The sequence below is a fragment of the Dysidea avara genome, chromosome 1, assembly GCF_963678975.1.
Source record: "Dysidea avara chromosome 1, odDysAvar1.4, whole genome shotgun sequence".
Classification (NCBI taxonomy): Eukaryota; Metazoa; Porifera; class Demospongiae; order Dictyoceratida; family Dysideidae; genus Dysidea; species Dysidea avara.
Window position 1 is genome coordinate 27,190,696 of NC_089272.1, and position 21,572 is coordinate 27,212,267.

Below are 21,572 nucleotides of genomic sequence, written 5' to 3' on the forward strand. Positions count from 1 at the left end.
TCTACTGTAACAGCTAACAATACTGACTATACAACCAAGTCTTAGTGTTTTAGGTCAAAATAGGGAAAATAAACATAATTCTACAAATTTTGGATCTAGTCTCTCAGTTTTGGTTCCATGCTTCTTAAGTTTTGTCATCTGCTACCTGAGTATATTTGTAACAAAGTATGAAAGTAATTTTTGAAGTACTTGTTCAAATGAACTATTGAATTCTCTTATGAAAAACAGCAATCTTCTCAAATTTAGTTTTCTGAAATTGTAGTATAATAGTCATACTTAAAATCTGTTTCCATACAATAATACTGTACTATTACAAACCACTACAAAAATTATTGGGGAGTTTCATTACTAGCTGTAGGAGAAGTATCAATTTTAACATAAAAATTAGTGTTTTGTAACCAAGCCATTATTTGTATAGAATTCCATTCAAATTTACACTAAACAAAAGTGCAATGTCTAAACTACAGTACAACATGTGTTATTCATCAGGTGGGGAACAGTATCTGTGTTGGTTTTAAAACTTCATATAGAAGCATGATTTCATTCAAAGAAGCCATACGTATTACATAGTTGCCTACCCTATTAAGCATTTCAAATAGTTTTGTGGCATGTACGAAATTATGCTCCTCTAAGGAAAACGTTGATGAGGAAATTTAATGCCTTGGTATGGTTTACTTGTATGAAGAAGAAGATGACCACAGGTATATGTAATTGAAGATAAAAGGAATGCAAAGAGTTGAAGGAAATACTCATCGGAACCAGAAAAGGCACGAGTTTGTTACAGATAGTGGAGTGAAATAGTGGCAGTGTGCTGCTTTATTTGGGCTCTAGCCTTGTTTATTTATTTAAGGCTTTACAGCACAAGTACTGAAGGTCTGTAGGACACCTGGTCCTACAGCCTGTTTAAAGTTGTTACATAAAGTGTGCTTGAAAAGGTGAAGAAACAGGAAAAAATCTATGACTGGACCTGGGCAGCCTTGAACCTGCAGCCATCTGATTAACCTGTGGCTGTGGTCAGGCAGGCAGTCAGGCAGTGAGGCAGGCAGACAAAGTACGGGTTTGACAATCTTTTTACATTCAATATCTGCTGCCATCTGTGAGTCTTTTCTTATTTTTATAAGTTAGGGCTATCTAATCAAAAACAGCCAAGCTGTAAAAAAGGGTGCGGCCTCCAAAAAAGTCAGGGTGAAAAAGATGTAAAATCCAAGGTGGCAGCCAAGAAATGGCTGTGATGGTAGGTCAATGGAAAAAAAATTAATAACAACTACAGTATTTAGGTGAATTTGCATTGCCTCCTCCAAGTTTCACCAGGATTCGGCACCAAATTCACCTGAATTTTCTTTATTAAATTTTTTGCCATTAACCTACCATCAGTTATTTCTTAGCCGCCACCTTGGATTTCACATCTTTTTTCACCCTGACTTTTTGGAGGCCATACCCTTTTTTACAGCTTGGCTGTTTTTGATTAGATATCACTCCTTTTTGTAATTTTATACCTAAAGCCAGCCTATGGACAGCTTTGAGTATTACTTTTAACTTATCTTTTTTCTTTTCTATAGAAATGAAGACAGGGGGTAGCCAGGATTTTTTGAAGGAGGGTTCCAGCATTGAGTTACTAGAAGCAGGGGTCTGGAGGTGCAGCCCCCAGCTGCTGAGAGACTTTCAATATTTTAATAAATCAAAACTCAGCAAATTGCTACATTTTATGCAAAAAGTACATTAATTATGATGCATTAAGTGCCCCTGGGATGAAGGTAGTACTAGATAAAGTCACCTAGTGGAAACAGACAGCATAACACATAGAGACACATATAGTAATCTGTAAGTGATCGTTATATCTCACTGTGGTATAGGAGCCATGAATCCACTGATACAAATGACAATCAAAACAATATAACTATACAAATATGCATAGCATGAATTCATTTTGCATAACACAAGTGATAAATTACTGGAGCTCTATATCTTTAAACACTGCACACCAAAGCTATAGCAGTATAAGGTCATGCTAAGTTTTGCATTTAATGTTGGAATGTCTGATAAACTTCATATGGACATGGATATTTACATGCATGTTCTATTAGAGTATACCTGACTGCTCTATTAGAGTATATCAATCTTTTTAACAAGTTTTGAAGAGGGCTCATGTTACCTCTGTAAATCCTTCCCTGAGAGATGAATGTAAGTTTTATCAATTGTTGTGCTGTGTCATTACACTATATTGCTCACTCATTTTGTCCTGCCACACTAAATGGTGTGTTAGGATCCTGCTTGCAGAAGTCTAAATTTTAAAGGGGGTTCCTGAACCCCCCAGAACCCCCCACCCCCTCCCTACGCCCCTGGAAGATTAGCTATGGATATAATGGAGAAATTTTACAATTGTTTATTTAGCTACACATGTATACATACATTTAACATTGTTATTCAGTAATTATTACAATTGTGTTGATTAATCATTAATTAACTCAATACAGGCTGAATTGTGTTCGCAAATGAATAGCTACTCTACAGGGAAATGTGTATGTAGCTGAAATTTCTACAGGGAGATTTGCAATGTAGCTGTACTCTTAGACTCCATGGTGAACAATTTGTAGTTGAACTCACCACAGAGTGACTCATAACCTAACAGAAAGGATTGCAAGATAGCTGAACTTTCAAAAGGATAGTTTTCTTTTAGATGAACTCTCTACAGAGTAACATGTTTCTAGCTGAACTCTCTACAGAGTGACTTGATTCTATCTGATCTCTCTACAGGGCGATTTGTTCTAACTGATCCTTCCACAAGGTGATTTGTTTCAAGCTGATCTTTCAACAGGGTGATTTTAAATGTAGCTGATCTCTCTACACGGTGACTTGTTTCAAACTGATCTCTCTACAGGGTGACTTGTTTCTAACTGATCTCTCTACGGGTTGATTTGTTTCAAGCTGATCTTTCTACAGGGTGATTTGGAATGTAGCTGATCTCTCTACAGGGTGACTTGTTTCTTGCTGATCTCTCTACTGGGTGATTTGCTTGTTTCTAGCTGATCTCTCTACAGGGTGATTTGTTTCTGGCTGATCTCTCAAGGGTGACTTAAAAACGTAGCTGAATTATCTGCAAGGTGACTTGTTTCTAGCTGATCTCTCTACAGGGTGATTTGTTTCTAGTTGATCTCTCTACTGAGAGATTTGCTTCTAGCTGATATCTCTACTGTGTGACTTGTTTAGAGCTGATCTCTCTACAGGGTAGCTTGTTTCTGCTGAACTCTCTCTGCAGGGTGACTTGTTTCTAGCTGATTTTTCCATAGGGTGATTGTTTCTAGCTAATCTCTCGTTGTGCTTAGCTGATCTTTCCACAGGGTGACTTGTTTCTAGCTCTACAAGGTGATTTGTGTCCTGCTGATCTCTAAAGGATGATTATATAGCTGATCTCTCTACTGAGTGACTTGTTTCTAGCTGATCTCTCTACAAGGTAACTTGTATCCAACTGAACTCTCAACAGGGTGACTTGAAATATAGTTGAATTCTCTTTAGGGTGACTGGTTTCTAGCTGATCTCTTTACAGGGTGACTTGTTTCTAGCCAATTTCTCTACAGGGTGACTCTAGCTGAATACTCTACACGGTGACTCAATGTATCGGTAGTTAAACACTTTGCAGGGTGAATTGTTTCTAGCTGATCTCTCTACAGGGTGACTTTATTGCAGTTGAGTTCTATACAGAGTGGCTTATAACTGAGTTATATCCTGTACAGGACATAGTTGAACGCTTAAATAGAGTAATTTATTCCTTAACTGACTGCTTTATTAGGGTGACTGCTATATTAGAGTATCTCAATATCGCACTTGCTACAAGGAGTTGATTTTTGTGTTATAATTCTGTTGCTTTAAGTCTGATTCTTCTACACAATTGAAGGGCCTTTCTAAGATAAATTTTCTACCTGTACACCAATTTTGAAATGGTTCTCCTGAACGGTTTTTCTAGTAGGTGTGGCAAGTGATCGTTTTTGTTTTCTTTTGTTAGCTAATCTCGCGAACACTTAATTGTTACACACTATTGGTTTTTTTTTGTTGTATCTTCGTGGTCTTTAACTTGATTACTTTCAAACTACAAAAGGTTTGAGGTTCAATAGTTAACCTAACTACGTACCGATTTTCAGCTTCTTCCCATAAGCGGTTACCCTGTAGGCGTGACAACATATTGGTGTTATTTTTCGTGAATAATCACTAATAACTCCTTGACTATTTATCGCAGGCCTCTCAACTCTCATGATTTGGTCGTGAGACACACGATTTCAGCCTTCATATCACGACCGCTTGCTGATCTCATGATTTCTCACGATTCTTAATAAAATTTGCTAAGGCACGCTAGATCTCCTTGATTTAAGCCTCAAAATGTCTTGTAGCAGGTATCACGTGATCAGTTAATTAGAATACTGGGGCGCCTCTGTATTTTGAGATGGAAATTTTGGCAGTTTCCTGTATTTTGAATGTGTCACGAGTCACTTTACTGTCGAACTCAATGAACTGAGCCCTATTTGAAGGTGAAATCCTTTGAGAAAAGACTCAGCACACATGAAAGGTGAATGAAATCCTACCAGTTGTGTTATTACAAATGTTTATTGCTTAATTTCGGTTGTTGTGAGGTGTACTTGTGTGGAAAATCTGTGCTGAGCACTAAATCCACAGCTGGATACTAATTACTCAAGAAATGAGAGGTGATTTCAATGATGAATTACTGCACCAGTACATCAGCTTAGTTTAATTAAAAGACTGATATCACGTGATTCAACGATGGAGCAAAAATAGTAGGTTCTTGTCACATAGTAGGCTACACTATAGCGTAGAGATATTATAAGCTGCGGTAAACAGCAGTATTGCACTCACATAGCTAGCTAGTTGTGCCTTTTAAAACAATTTTTTGTTAAAACAAATGTATGTGCACCGAGACCCATCACAAAGATGGTAGGCTTCACAGCTCCATGGGGATGGGTGGCTGGCTTTCTCACAACCAGGTCTGCTTCCAGGTTGAGCGGCCTGTTATCGTATTCCAGCCAAACTTGTTACCAAGATGCGCCTTTATACCTTGCCAAATTTCAATGCAATCGGATATGGTGTTCGAGTTTTATGGCATGGGGTGGATCCAGGGGGCCAGTGCGCCCCCTTCAGAATTTTTTATAGTGTTGCTCATTGAACATAGGTAGGCACTTTAGACATAATTCAAACATTTTTATGCAGTTAATGACTATGTGTAATATAATAAATCTGTCTCTACAAATTATTACCCATATTGACATAGCACAAGCAGAACTAGGTGGGATAGGGCATGCACCCTCTATATTGAGAGATCAAGATACTCTAATAGAACAGTCATTTACTCTAATAAAACAGTCAAGAGTAACATAATTATAAATCACTGTTTTATCATTTTGAGCTATAAGCCTGTTCAAAATTGAGTTATTGACTCTATCCACACCCTAGTGACTATATTTAGAAATTCTCTGGAGATACAGCTGCACACCAAATGCCAGGATTATCTATATCCTTAAAGTTTTTGTGATGCTTGTGCAGGGGACCTTATGCTAATTCAACTTAATTTCAGCCAAAATTAGCACCAAAATCATTCTCAAAAAGTCAAATTTTCAAAATTTCTTAATAAACTTTATAGCTAATAACAGCTCAGTAGCTTCTAGCATTGAATTTTCATAAGCATTTACAAATTTTAGTCAAAATTGCCAATCTCAGAATGTTAATTTTTCAAAATTTCCTTAGGGAGCAGCCTAGGCCTTTACACTAATTCTGGTTTTTAACTTAGTATCTTCCAGTGTTTGAACTATCAACAAATTTCAGTCAAAATTGTCACCAAATTCAATCTCAAAATGTTAAATTTTCAAAATTTCCTAGGGGGGCATGCCCCCAGACCCCCCTAGAAAGCTCATGCTTTGCATTTCGCAGAGTGTGCTTCACACACTGTGAAGTGACTTCTACCTGTGTGCCCCCCTTAGCAAATCCGGGATCTGCCCCTGTTTTGAAAGTGTGCGAAGAGGAAGAAAAAAGGAAACTAAATCAATTTGTGAAGTCAAATATCTCGGGAATGCTTGAAGCGATTTTGCTCAAATTTGGTATGTGGAGTACTGAAGTCGGTGGGGGCGTGTCCACAGCAAAAATCATCTTGTTTCATAAAGGTAGCACAGAGCTACGGAGGTGCGAAAATCACATTTTCTTTCTTCCTGTCAATATATTCACGGTGTTGCGTGCTGACTTTTTGGCCACACTACACACTACCGATTCCATAGATGATTATTATGTATAATGTTTCTATGATGTTTTTGCCAGCAGCATTTGGGAAGACCACATTCCTTTAGAAGGAACAACATTGAACAGTATTACCATACTGTTTGTTATTACCGGTCTCATTTAATCTTTAAACTGGTATATAACAGATTATGGGTTCTTCTAAGTTAATACCACACTATATGAATGGTATATAGTGCATTATTAAATCCCAGTGCGTGGGAGTATCAAAGCGCCGTGTTGGGTTATAACTACCATACAGCTAGACAGAGCGGCGCTACTACTGTACAATATATTAGTTATCACCCAGTGATAACTAACTTATCACCCTGTTGCAGAGCCACTCAGTCTCTTTCGTGACATCATAATAACCGCGAATGGCATTGTTTACCAATGGAACAAAGAGCCAAATAAGGAAATATTGATACAAAACACACCAATACAGCACTTAAAACTAGCTAAATCTTACAAGAAAACTGTTAATCCTTTTATTTACACAATAACACTACAAGTTACCAATACAATAGTTTAACAAATGTCAAGAATAGTCCGTGACGATTTTCGCTCCAGCAATCACTCCCAACGGTCACTATGGTGAAGAACTAACTTCCTCTAGCTTCATCGTTCTATCTCGGACTATGGTAGCCACTTGTTCAGTGGTCTTTATTTTTCTCTTGCACACCACGCGACACGACCATACCAACTTCTGACGAAGGCGAATCATACCTGGAACCGCTGCTTCATAACACCGCCCTTCGCTACAGTTTGTAGGCAGTATGTAAGGTCTCTCTTGTAGCTACGAAGTAGAATCTCCACACAATTCAGACGAAATCTTGAGCACAGTGACAGGAACTCAAACCGGAACTTAATTTACTATCCGTAAACTTCTGCGCACTCCCGCACACTGGGATATAAAATAGTTATATCCCGTATACTCGGATGATATCATTGTTATTACACTCATCCTTGGCTCCGCCTCGGACTCGTGTAATAACAATGATATCATCCTTGTACCAGGATATAACTATAACATATTACTAGAAGCACAGAAAGCAATAACTGTTACACAACACATTACACTCCCATACATGCATGCACGCATGCATACATACATACATACATACATACATACATACATACATACATACATACATACATACATACGTACATACATACATACATAATGTAATTTATTGCAATGCAAATAGATTGAAGTTAACATACCTTGGTGTGGGTGTAGAATACAGTGTAAACCTATGTGCCATACCATAGTAAATGAAGCCAACATCCTTTAGTGATAAACTAGCCTTTCGAGTAAAGTAAATTAAATTCAGCAACACAGGCTCCATGAGATGAATGCAAGGTCTATTAGAGCATTGTACATTAGCAGAGTAGCTCAGTGCTAACACCACAAACTGAAATCAACACATTTGTTTCAGGTTAAACCATGAACCAATCTTGTATGATACTAGAAATGTGATGACATCATAATGATTCATCGTATAATAAACTAGCTTGACAGGTTTAAGATGACAAGACCATGCCATAACGCATGGCGTGTTCGTAGACCGAAAATTATCATTTTATGTTGTGTGGGTTGCATGCTGCTTCAACAGGCACCATATATGACTGTTACATGTTCCTAATGTGTATAATGTCACCATGCATGTATCCTCCCTTCTATTATTAAGGCAAAAAATTTACAGGTATTATATTACCTTTCCATGTGTGCACAATACCAACTAATGTGGTAGTGTTGCTATAACAGGGTGATGGGGAACTGAGGAAGTTTGGGGAGAATTTGGGCTGATGAAGTGCTAATTATCTGTGCATGGCCAAACCAAATGAATTATGCTAAACTTAACTTATATGATTATTCAGTGATTGCTGCTATCACGTTGAGTTGCTATGCACATAGAGTACATTGCTGCAATCTTGTACTAATTGGAAGATATATTTTCTTCATGGTCAACTGTTAATCATTGTGCCATATCCACAATGCTAATCTGCGTGGCCTGTGCAAAAGTTATTACGCACTACTCCAACAATTTCTTCAGTTGCCCTTTCCCCAAAGTACGTAATTGTTTATAGATATCTGTATGAATGTTTATTTGTGTTTTGTGCTGTTATGTACATTTTATGGCAATTGTACAATGTTACGTGGTAGATATTTGCATAAGTGTTTGCTTGTTTGGTGTTGTTGTGTACACTTTATGGCTTTGTGGAAAATGTTATTGTGGTAACAATTAGGGCAAAAGTAGACAAAGAGCTAGATGTGGTGAAAGAGTGCTGTGTATAGATGGGAAAGTACTATATAGAGATGTGTATTTTTGTATGCACGTATATTAAATACAGGGTAAGTGGTTATTGCACGCTGGGATGTGCACTGCTCGAATATGCCGAGTGTACACCGCCCGGGGTGTTGCCATACCAATCAGCATGCGTACGTACATACATATGTATGTACGTACATATGTACATACATGCGTACATATGTATGTACGTACGTATGTACGTACATACATACATACGTACATACATACATATATACATACATACATACATACATACATACATACATACATACAATACAGTACATACATACAGTAGCTACCTGCAACAATGAGATAAGCCATGTCACTAACAACATTTGTTATTTTACATCGGTAGATATCCCCATTGTTATCACATGTTATGTTAGTAATTGTGAGATTGTCAGTTAGCATGTCTCCATTGTAAGAAAAAGTTCTTGTGAGGAGAGATAATATCGGCACAAATGCAGGTTCTTCTGATTCACTGGACACCTGTCTTTCCCATCCTACACTATGTATAGGAAAACCATCCCTATCCACTACACAACTAAACACTGCAACTCCTCCAGTACACACTGTGACATTACTTGGCTGGGAAATGAATTTCACTATGACAAGAAGGTAGTATGTACTGTATGTGTGTACACTGTAGGTCTACATACTTAGAACACAAAGCAAACAAGTTTAAAGCCATAATACTACACCAACAATACAATAGAATTAACAGTGTTATAATATATTCTCAATGTAACAAAGCGTATGTTTGTATAATCTATGAGCACACTATTTCAATCTTTTTCCTCAAAATGTGCTGGCTTGAACTTTATTAATAATCTGCAGCTGAAATGGATAAACTAGGCCATAGCTGATTCATAGTATAGAGCATAATAGGTAACAAAAGCATCAAGCATAATGGGGATCATTTAATAAAATATAATGTGCAATCAGCAGAAATATTAATATGCATTATTTATTGATATTATTAACTCTTGGTTGGTTATGCAGATATACTCTAATAGAGCAGTCATACAGCAGTCAGGAAACTCAGCATAATCTTGATTTGAAAGAATAATTTTGAGCATAATAGGTTTGATTTTTGTGCAATGTTCAAAAGCATAATAGGTAAAAATAGGCCAGGGCCTAGATATAGCCATACTGTATTTTAACATAGTACTTTAAACTGCATACATAAAGCCTACATGGTGTTGAGATACAGTACACTAGGTCATAATGATGTTTGTTGTAAAATCTTATATACTGAATAATATGATCAGAGTGTAAAAGGTAATAGTAGGGACCACAGCAAAGATAACACTTTAAAAAGAGATTAATGGATCCACATTATTACTTTACCTATACAATTACATATTACTGTAGCTATCTTACACTATGTATGGTAAGTGCAAACAGAAAATGGACAAGGTGTGGAACAAAGCTATGTACCTGAGATCACACCTAGCTATAATATTTTCATTATCCATATAATTAAGTGGCCATGCATTACTTGGTACTACAGTACTTGTCCACTGGATTTTATTCCACATCCTAAATCTGCAAGAGATTTAGATTTGAGGATGAGTATCTACACACTGATTACTGTGTATCTAGGAGTCCTTTCTCTTTATGACACTATCAAGCTTGGTGCTTTGGAGCAATTAGCAACCATCATTAACACTACTGTATAACACTGTGAACTATACATAGTTAATCATTTTATTTGTATAACCTCCTGGGAAACAGCTACATAGCTAGTGAACTTACAAATAATACTATAAACATGATTACACTGATGAAAAGAATAATTTGTAAACAATCAAAGCATTATTTTGACTTCTAACTACAACGAAATGTATCAAGAATACATCTGGTACAGCCAATTAAGTGTATGATATAAAATACAGGGGGTTTGAACGTTCTATACTTGACTGCTCAGCTGTATAAGGTTGCTGCTCTATTAGATTAGAGTATTTCAATTTATATTTTAAGACGAGAGCTCCTGTCTCATCTGTGGACCCTTCTCTGAGAGATGAATGTAAGTTTTATGTTGCTACTAATTGTGGTGCTGTACTGCATGTTGTCACTTATTCACTTTTGTGCTGCCAACTTAGCATCTAAGATTCCTGTTGAAACCTTCAGAAGCTATATTTCAAATGGGAGTTTCCTGAAACCCTTGGAAACCCCTCCCTATGCCTCTGCAATGTACATAGAAAATTCCTTGATGTTACCAGCCTTTTTCTTGTCAGGAACTGTTTGGAAAGGACACATCTTTGGAAAAACATGATTATTTTACAATGTACATAAATGAATCCTCGATCATATTGTAGAATATATGATGACTAAAACAAGGTTAGAAATAAAGAGCAGTGCGGATGTGGCAATGGAATGTTATTAAAGAGTACAGATTAACATGTACAGTGGTTGTGCATAGTCTGGTAGGCAGTGGGACTACTCACAACACTCTTAGTCCATCAGCGGATTTTTTCAGAAGCTGTAATAGCTACACAGTTGTGAAAGTCATGACTGTGTGCTACAGACAAATAATTTTATGAAAATTTTCCTATTACCGTGCATGTCTACTTTTGACATTGGTACCACACCCCGTTATTATTGGTCATTGCCTGTAGCAAAAAAAACTATATACCCTAATAGTCAAAGAGCGGTTAACCACTAACAGATAATAATGTATATATCTCCTTTAAAAAGCTGTAGCTAATACAGTAATTTATCTGTAAAAACACAGTGAGAACAGTCTAAAATGCTATAGCAGACCTTCTATAATCTAAAGCACTATTCCTGGGGAGTATGTATGGTCCCAGATCCCAGAATGGCATCCATATAACTGCTGTATTCTTCAAATTTCACTGTGTAATTTCATTTTAAAAGTTACCCTATCAATCCCCACTCTCTGGTTTGCTGCATGCTAATGTTATAGGGGTTAGAAAAGCAGCACTTCCCTTGGCTTCTCTTAAGTTGCTTATGCAGTGTAAGTCTCGTTTGCCCTTTAAAACTTGCAAGGACTGTGACAATAGCTCAGCATACAGAGTAAATTTTGTGTTACAGTTTACATCTTTGGTGTACTTCCAACTAACATTTATTTTATGTGCATGACACAATTATGTTGATGATCTAGAAGCCTAATGTGCTGGTAAGTCTGGAAGAATAGTTTGTAAGCATTTTTGAGTGTCTCAAAGTACTTTCAGTTACTCGCTTATCCAGCATGTCATGGATAGTGCTGTAATTGCTTACAACCTATTGGAGTTGGCCCTCACTGTTATCACTACACAACGTACAATTTTACTACCATGCAACTTTAGATAAAACAGTACTAGAGTGCCGCATGAAAACACCATGTACAAGGCAACTCAAGATTCAAGCAATGATGTATGCAGAAACATAATATGTAATTATATCTCAGCAAACAGATCCACCTGATTATAATGGAGCTACTTTGTAATGCAAAGCAGAAAACAGACTGAATTGTCCATGTGTCAGCAGGACATATTTAGGGGTTCTGGAAACTACCTCTGAAATTTTAGCTTATGGGGTTTGCAGCAGGAACACCAAACTATCTCATAATTATTATTAGTTTGGCAGCACAAATGTACAGGAACAAGACAAGATATAATAGCTACAGTGTATCAGGAAACTTACATTGACTCCTCAGAAGTGCATATTAAGGGAGAACAAGACCAAGGGTATGCTTTTATAAAGATTGAAATACTCTAATAGAGCAGTCAGATGTATTCTAATACAGCAGTCCAAAGGAGGTACGACATGCATTAAGTGCTGTCAAGAAGAATTCATGTTAATTGCATATTTTGAACAACATGATGATATACATGTAGTTGATGTAAGATTAGTACAATTTCAGTAGATTGGAAATAAATTTGTTGGATCGTATCAAAATACATCGTTCAGAAATGTTGAATCAGTACATCTCTACTTATGATTTTTACACAAGCCCATTGTAGGTTACAAGGAAGCTGAAACACCAGCGATAACGTGCACCTGGACTATTAACACTCTTGTGTGGGGGTCCCAAACTGATGCAGCATAATGATAGGATGTACCATGATCTTATGTACACATGTGTTAACAGTAGTCCAGGTATATGGTCATGATCACCTGGACTATTGTTAACACTTGTACGTAAGTGTACAATCAATTAAGGTGTCATGTTAGTGCTTTTATGTACTGGATTTCAATCCACTAGAAAGTTTCATGAATCAATTACTCAGCTTTGCTTTGTGCTTTACTAGCATCTCTTCAGCACACCTCGTACTTTATTATCCATATGTAACACTAATGGCAATGCTTCCACACACGCACCCACGCGCGCACGCATGCATGCACGCACGCACACACACACACCTTTTCCAACTACCAAAAGTGATTGATTAGCTATACGTGACTGGTCTTATTACCCATGACAGCAGATTAGATTTTTCACCAAGAACACAAAGCTACATTAATTAATCAACTACCAAATTTCATAATCAAAATCAGCAAGTGCTTTTACCAAGCACAGTGATGATCCATATGAGCGGTCTGGGCCGGGGCCCCAATAGAGTTCTGGCCAGCCTGGAATGGCTGTATGTGGCTGTATACGTAGCTCTGTGGTATTGAAAAGTACCTGTGCTGTAAATGTTCTTTTATTTTAACCAGTTTTGAGACCTGGATGGTTCATAACTTGGCCTAATTCATCCCTACACTTTCCACTTTAATTTTTTAGACAGTCCCTTGCCTGCCTCTGGCCCCCCTTCCACCCTTTTTGGAGCTCACCTGGTAGAGTCAACACTGAGTTAAAAACTATCTAAAATGGCGGGAAACTTGAGTGTTCGCTACTTCTACTGTGGATGTTAAGAAATTAGGTGTAAAACATGTGAAAATTTGGCACATGTAGCTTCTACCATTGGAAAGCTACAACACACTAAATACTTAAAACCAACATTTCTCAATAGGTGATAAGACCAGTTATCTCAAACTGGGTCATATACTTATGGACATCACTTCAATGTCTTATCTCACATGTATTAAGGGGCACATACAGCTATCTCTACTAGTCTATTGCTTTAGTCATCTACATGAATAACACTGTTTTTACATGGTTACTCAAAAGTGAGTTCAACCCTGGTTGACTTTCAACCCAGTTTCTGTTCACATGCAATTATCAGATGATGGTATTTATTGAGTGATAATTGTCTTCTAAGCACCTTATGTATTCACCAAAAAACTGCAACTCGTTTTTAGTTTACAGACATGAGTTCAACCCCGGTTGAACCCTACTGCTTCGTAGAGTTGAACTCGGGGTTCAACTAGGGTTTAACTCATATAAATGTGTTAACCAGGGTTGAGCGTAGGTTTAAAGTGACCATATGCAAAACAGTAACTATTAAGAATTACTGTATAATTAAGAACTCTAGTTAGCCTGAAATTGATTCTTCATGGAGGGATAGCCAATGCCCCCACAAAACTCAAATTGTGTATGAGCACCCCAATAATTAAGGATTTCATCAGTATATATTTATTTTTTCAACAAATGATTGTACTATAAAATAGTTATCAGGATGTTTTTGCTTCTACCTGTGCAGGAAATTGGCTGGGGATCACAAGAATATTGACAGAAACGCAGATGTGCTTAAGTCAGATAAATTAATGACACATAAAGTAGTCAATTAGCTAGTTCAACCATTATCAGAGCCATCCTAGAAGCTTCACTCAAAACCATATTCAATTTGATTGAGTTTTGTCATGATTTTAGTTGCCACAACGATAATCAATAGCTATATACAGTAATAATACTTATGCAGCTCTTAGTGACATTCAATTCACACATGCATTCTACATTTGTAGCTGTAAGTACTCATATGAATTATGGTAGCTGAATATCATGTAGTAACCTCTCTCAATCTGTGCTTGAGCTAAACCAGCAGTTCTCGCTGTAACCATATGCCAGGAACAGAAATGTGAGATAATGTCACCTGCAGTGGTGTACAGAAAGCAACCTTTGTACTGATTTCAATTACTAATCTTGTAAACTGAAGAGCTGGCATGGCAAATCAAGCGAATATACTGACTGCTAAAATGGCTAGATAATGCTTTTATCATTTTAATGCTACATAATTTATTTGCATGGTGCTAAACTAACTGAATTTTTAAAAAAGTGTACTATTTTACCTAGAGAAGATGGACAGATATGTATGTTAAGACCATTAACACTACAGTGCACTTAGTATTAATGCTGGCATCAGGGAACTCACATGGTCACATTAATGCGAAAATGTGCAAGTTTTAACTATTGTGCAGGGGCATAGCTAAGCAGTGGGTTTTGGATGGTTTGGGCGAAATCCCTTTCAGCAGCAAAGTTTTTAAAATTAAAAGTCATATTAAACTTTCAGCCTTGGAAGTCACAATAGGTGTACTCACGCTATCAACAGCGGCACCCTGAGAACAAATAATACTAAAGGTCAGTGAATCATTAATGATGAAACAAAGGGATTCTATAGGGTGTATCACATGAGCAATTTCGCACAAGATACCTTGTGGAATGGCAGAGATCTGATTGTGAAAATGGTGGAGATTAGAAGGGCAGCAGCTGCAGCAATTGTGATATACACGTCAGGTTAGTATAAATATATGATATATTTATATGATATATTTACACTGATAATGTCTGTTTAATGTGATGTTTAGTGCCATGAGGCAAGCACATGATATCTCAAATGTATTGGAGTACAGTACAAGCCAGCCTATGACGAGTTCAGAGAAGAGCCAAGAAAATTTGTACTTGGAATAACGCTTTTCCAAGGGTGGATCCTGGAGAACGGCGGTGTGTAGTCTGACAACACCTGCCCCTTCACATAGAGTAAGGTTCTGGTCACTCTAGCATTCAAAATTTGTAGCGTGTTACGGAAAACAGGTAAGATTGCATTGTTGGTAATTACTAAATATTTGTGACATTTACCATAGATACATTATGTGTGAAAGAGTTTGTCACAAAATTTTGTGATGATTGAGGCTACTTGTAGTCACCAATAATATGTTTTTTTTAGAACAAAAAATGGAGGTAGTGAAAGTGCCTTGTAGTTAGAATTGATGTACGTGTAAAGCTTCCCAATCAATATGGAAAAAACCTTGGTTCTGTTAGCAGCCATTCATTAATATATCTCTCAAACTACTTACTTTGTGTGGCTGTTAGACATGCTATTCTTGCTGCCATTATTGTGACTCACTGTTAATTGTAACAGCATATTCCATTGTTACAACTGTGCAATGCTAGAGTGACCAGACCCTTCCTCTCTATGTGAAGGGGCAGGTGCTGCCAGACTAGGCGGTGTGCTAGAAAATTAAAATTGGAAAATTATTATGTTATCCGGAAGTCAAGATTAACTAGTTCATTAATAATAAGTACAGTAGGATTATAGTGCTCATCAACAGCAACACATACACACACACACACACACACACACACACACACACACACACACACACACACACACACACACACACACAGAACATGGCCTAATTTTAATGCTACAGATTGTGCATGCATAATTTTCGTCTCCAAACTGGATGTAAGGGAACACTCTGGGAATTTACCAGATATTCCACTTCCACCCCTGTTGTGGTCAATTTTTGATTTCTTAAATTTTATTTTGTATAGCTATAGACAGTGGCGAATACAGGGGGGTTGCAATGGTTTCAATTTACGACTTGTCGTGTGGGTGATAAAATCATCACAAGTTATACATAGAGTATTATATTAGGAATTTTTCCATTGGCAAAATCCCATACTTTTGCCTTAAATCACCTGTATTATATTAGGAATTTTTCCATTGGCAAAATCAAATACTTTTGCCTTAAATCACCATTACGGCATTCAACAGCAAGTATTTACTTTTTTTTTTGTCTTCGACAGCTACGCTGAAGTTGAGTGGAACCTGAAACCCCCTCTGAAATTTCTGGATCCGCCACTGATCGAGGGGTCCACAACAAGCTGTAAATCTCGTAGGCACCATCGAAAATCTTTCTGTAAATCTGTAAATCTTAAATCTTTCATGAACACATTTTCCGTATACTAACCGTATATTCTCCGCATAATCTCATTTTTTAAAAACCGCAGGTGCAAACACGTTTAACACCTGCAGGTCACAAAGCTCTGTTCGAGGTTCTGCAGCTCAAGATCGGCTATAAGTGAGTGATTTAAGGTTTAACCAACCTGAGAGTTAGTGGAGCGGTGCTGCCAGCGATAGTTTTAAGGTAGTCTCGTGTGGCCAGACTGCTTGCGGCGAAGGAGCTTATCAATTAGAGATTTTGCAATGTCAAGTTTGGAAAGGTAAATACAATTTTTTGAAATGTTCAATGTATTCAAATTATCTTTAGCTCCACCTTGAGCTCCGCACAATTGTGCAACTCTAGCGAGATTTCAAGCAAAACTCCATGTGAAGTGTCATCTTTGATGAAGGCAAAATTGCCTGAACATGTTGTAAATTGCCTCATATCTGAAGGCTATGATGATTTGGAAGTTGTGTGCTCAATGGATACAAGTGAAACTGAAGGGAATTCAATCAGCACAATTGAAAATTTTATCCAGCGTAAATATGCTAATTGTACAAAGCACAACCCTTTTCATCATCGCTTTTTGCATTTCCACCGGGGCAAAGAATTCGTATCTGTAAATTTGTGAAAGAAGTTAAGAAGTTGAGAGAAGCAAATGTGAAGAGAGCAGGATGAGATGAGAGGAAGAGGAGTAAGTCAGCATGCAATGCTGCATCAGAGAAAAAGTGTGAAGAGGCAATTTCTGAGGAATCGAATGCTGTTACTGCTGTTGAAGTCTCTAAGCAAGTTCGTAACTGTTTGCAGAAGTGGATATGCAAACAAAGCCAAGAGCAAGACAGTGACTAATTGGGGAAATTGCGTGAAGGTGAGCATTACTCGATACAAATATTACAGAAAGGTACTCTTGGGGAATTTTCAGTGTCAATCAGATGTTTGTCTTGTGGGACATCTGCCCTACTACATCAAGCAAAGTCATCAGTTTTGGTTTCTAACTGGTATCGACATGCCAAATTATGTTTCAAAAGTGAAGGTGACAGCAAGCTTGTGCAATTGCGTATACACAAATTTTTACCAGGTAAATGGAGTGATTGTGACACAAGCATTAAGAGTGCTGGCCATGGGAGTAATGCAAATTCAAATATTGAGTCAAATCCTATCACTGTTGAGCCCATTGTTGATTTAATAAATTCAGATGAAGCTCCATCTGAAATACTAAGTACGTCCAAGGCTAGAGAAATCTCCAATAACCAGGTATTTTAGATGGTCCCTCTTTCCAAGAAAAGGAAAGAGGGGCTAAGCAGAAATGCTTTTCTCAGTGGTCTTGGACTTTTAGGAAAAAGCGGCTACTAGAAAAGGCTGGTGCAGATCCATTGCAGTTTCGTATCATGGACTATTGGAAGGTTCTTGATAATATTGAAAAGTTAATGAAAGAAAATGAAAAATTGTCCTTATTGCTTCAGAATTCCACAATTTTTGATGTTGTTTCTGATACCTGTGAACCACCTAGCTGTCTTCCCTCTTGTACTAACATTTTGAAAGAGATAATTCATAGTGCTGAAAACAACTGCAGGAAGTACCGAACGCACTGAAGGCATCCTAAGATACTCAAGAAGTTTGCCACAGCACTGTTTTTATTTGCTGGGCCTTTAGCATATGAATTCATTCAGCGTAACATGCCAGAAGCATTGCCATGCGTTAGAATAGTTCATTCTGCTATCTACTCTGAGTATAATACCATTCATGAGGGAGTCTTCCGGTTTGATAAACCGAGGGAACACCTTCAAAGATATGGAGCCCCAGCGATTATCTCAATTGGTGAAGATGCTACATGAGTGATTGGTAGGGTTGAATATGACAATGAAATGGACAGATGTGTAGGCTTTGTTTTGCCTTTGGATGGTAATAGTTTGCCTATGGTTGATTCGTTTCTTGCTGTATCTTTCACGGCTATCAAGAATATGTTTAGACAGAACTCTGTGGCCAAGTATGCATATGTTTACATGACGCAGCCCTTGTGTAGTAATGTACCACCATTCTGTCTAGCTTGTTTGGGTACTGACAATAATTTTCTGCAGAAAATGTCATGGTTATAGGTGGAGGTATATATCAGAAGAATGCATGAAGCGTAATATTTCAGTGCTTAGTTTTGGTGGTGATGGAGATACTAGATTGATGAAATGCATGAAGGTAGCCATATCACTAATGACACCCCAGTGTAAACCTCTGTCCTGCAATATTCCATCAAATAAGTTGGCTAGTACCCCAGTTATCCCACAAAGTTGGCTTGGATGGTTTCATATCACACCAGGAGAAATTGCAATTGTGCAGGACACAGTACATCTGGCAGTAACGTTGAAGAGTCGCCTACTGAAGCCACAAATTATACTGCCAATGGGATATTTTACTGCGACTGGTAGGCACATACAAGCACTTAAGACTACTTTTCAGAAAAGTCAGCATGGCTTGCGAGCTAAAGATGTGGACCATAAAGATCGCCAAAATTTTCAAGCTGTGGTGAACATTACCTCTGCTTCACATTTATTATCTGAGATCCCTGAGGCAAATGGTACCAAATGTTATGTAGAGCTCATCAAATGTGTGATTGATGGTTACTTGGGTAAGGATTTAGCTCCATTGTGCAGAATCGAAAAGTTGTGGTATGTGGTATTCTTTATGCGATATTGGCGGAGATGGTTGTTGTTGAACAGTAAGTACACATTGAAGGCTAATTTTATTACATCCAATTTGTACTTCTGCATTGAGCTAAGTGCTCATGCATTGATAGTTTATTTGATGGTGGTCCAAGACCAGATTAATCATATTGATGATGGATTGGCTCCTAGGCTCACAGTGTTGTGAGCCCACCTTTAGGAGCCTGAGTAGTATATATCAATTTTGGTCTCCTAGGTTTGCTTCGCCGGCTGTATCGAATGCACATACAGCTTGCTCTGCAAGCTGAAAACATTGAACACATCGTTTTTCCAATGTTAACAAAGCATCAGCATAAAAATGTGAATCCGAAGTATTCACTTTTGGACATTCCAATGATAAAATTTTTGAATCAGTTCAGAGGGCTCAGGTTAAAGCTAAATTGATGATTGAAGAACTTGGAATGGCCGGTCTGTTTAAGAAACATCCTATGTGGAGCTCTAAGGTAACTATTATTGGGATTGATGGTGGTAAAGAAAACAGCACAGATCACGCAAACAGTGATGATGACAGTGATGCAGAAAGTAGTGATGAAGTGGAGGAAGCAGAAGAAATATTACAATCACAAGATAGTTTGAAGAAGACGTATGCACTGATGAAGCAGTCACAATATCTGATGACTTTAAAACTATTTTTGCAAATGAATTAGTAAAAACTTCAGCATCGACAAAAGCTAGCTATCAAGCAGTCGCCATCTTCAACATTACCTCTTTATCAATGTGTTGAAACCATGGATGACAAACAGATATCACTGAAGCGAAAATGTTTGCAGCTGCATACTGTACAAGTCTAGCTCATGGACAAAACCCGAGTTCATTTGTCTATGATTAAGCTGCTATGAGGACTCACTTAGTAAGATGCCTTGAAGTACAGAAGGTTGAGCCTTTTCCAATAGTCAGACAGCGAAGAACTGGAACTACCAGATTGACCACAATAGACATTTTCTTCTCCTGTAGATACCCTGACAATGGAACGAAAATGGTACTTTGCAATAGATGCAGATTGGTTTCATTTTAATTGCATAACTAGCCATGTTGGCAAAGATACAGAATGGTACTGCAAGAATTGTAGCAAATGAAGAACTATTTATATTGATTGTATCATTGTATTGATTAGCTTATTTAATAAATTTAGTATTAAAACAATGCTGTGGGGTGCATGAGTTTACTTAGAGCTTTTTATCAGGTTTACTTTCAAAAAGTTGGTCCAGCTTTCCTCTCAACCCAGTCGAATATTATAAATCCCTTATAATTCCTACCAACATGCATACATTAATTCTTGTTAAGCAAGTAGACTTTCTTCATAGATCAATACCCTGTAAAGAAATTTTAATATAATAGCAAAAATATCACTATTCATCTTATAAAATCTTAGTAAATCTTTTAAAGTCTCAGTAAATCTTTAAAATCTCAGTAAATCTCTAAAAATCTTAGTAAATCTTAAAAATCTTTGTAAATCTCTAAAAATCTGTAAATCTCTATAACAATCTTAAGATTTATAAATCTTGTAGGCAATTTTGCTTGGTTGCTGACCCCTCGCCACTGATAGAGGCAATGAAACAAAAATGAATTCAGTAGCAGTTCAGCGAATAGACACACTATGGCTAGTAGTGAAAAAAAACCATTACTGGTGAGAAACTCAACACGTAGCTGTAGCACTTCTTCACAGATAATTCTTTAATATAGTCCTTTATAATCAGCTGCAAAGTTCCTATGTACTTTGGGCAATATCAGCTGCTAAGCGCAGCTGTCTGCATCCCAGTAACAAACAAAAACGTCACTAGCATATCTAGAAATCTATTAAGTGCACCTTTCATCACATGATGACACGCGACTACTTGTGTGTGCGTACAAAAGTACCTTGAGATTCAACGAGAGTAAAACAAAACACCACTACTGATATTACGGTGAAGGCTGAGAGAGATGGCATATCCAAAGTCGTTGTTGTATCACTAAAACTTCGAATAGGTAACGTTGGAAACGGGGAAACAAGAACCACAAAAATTTTAATTTTACAATAAATTGTTGGGTGTGGCTGCGTACCCAAAACACGTGGCCTAGTTATAAATTACGTGATTGGCTACCTTGGAAGCCGGAAGTATGCGAGTATATTTACAGCAGCTGTTTTGTTAAGCGAGACTGCCCGCTATTGCGACGTAGTCTCTTTCTTGGAGCAAGCTATTCTGCAGTACACGTTAGCCAACCCATATTTCTGTTGATCAAG

At 37.5% G+C, this 21,572-nt stretch overlaps 1 protein-coding gene across 1 annotated transcript in view; it reads right to left on the reverse strand.

Moving 5' to 3' along the window:
• The window catches only part of LOC136260632 (uncharacterized), a 40,263-nt gene extending 18,927 nt beyond the window's left edge, over nt 1-21,336 (reverse strand). Inside the window, exons 1-2 of the mRNA XM_066054444.1 lie at nt 21,209-21,336; nt 8,885-9,190 (exon numbers count right to left, since the gene is read on the reverse strand). Of these exons, the coding sequence (XP_065910516.1) occupies nt 8,885-9,190; nt 21,209-21,278 (376 nt within the window). The 5' untranslated portion in view covers nt 21,279-21,336. The remainder of the gene's footprint in view (nt 1-8,884; nt 9,191-21,208) is intronic.
• Between the last annotated feature and the right edge of the window lie 236 nt (nt 21,337-21,572).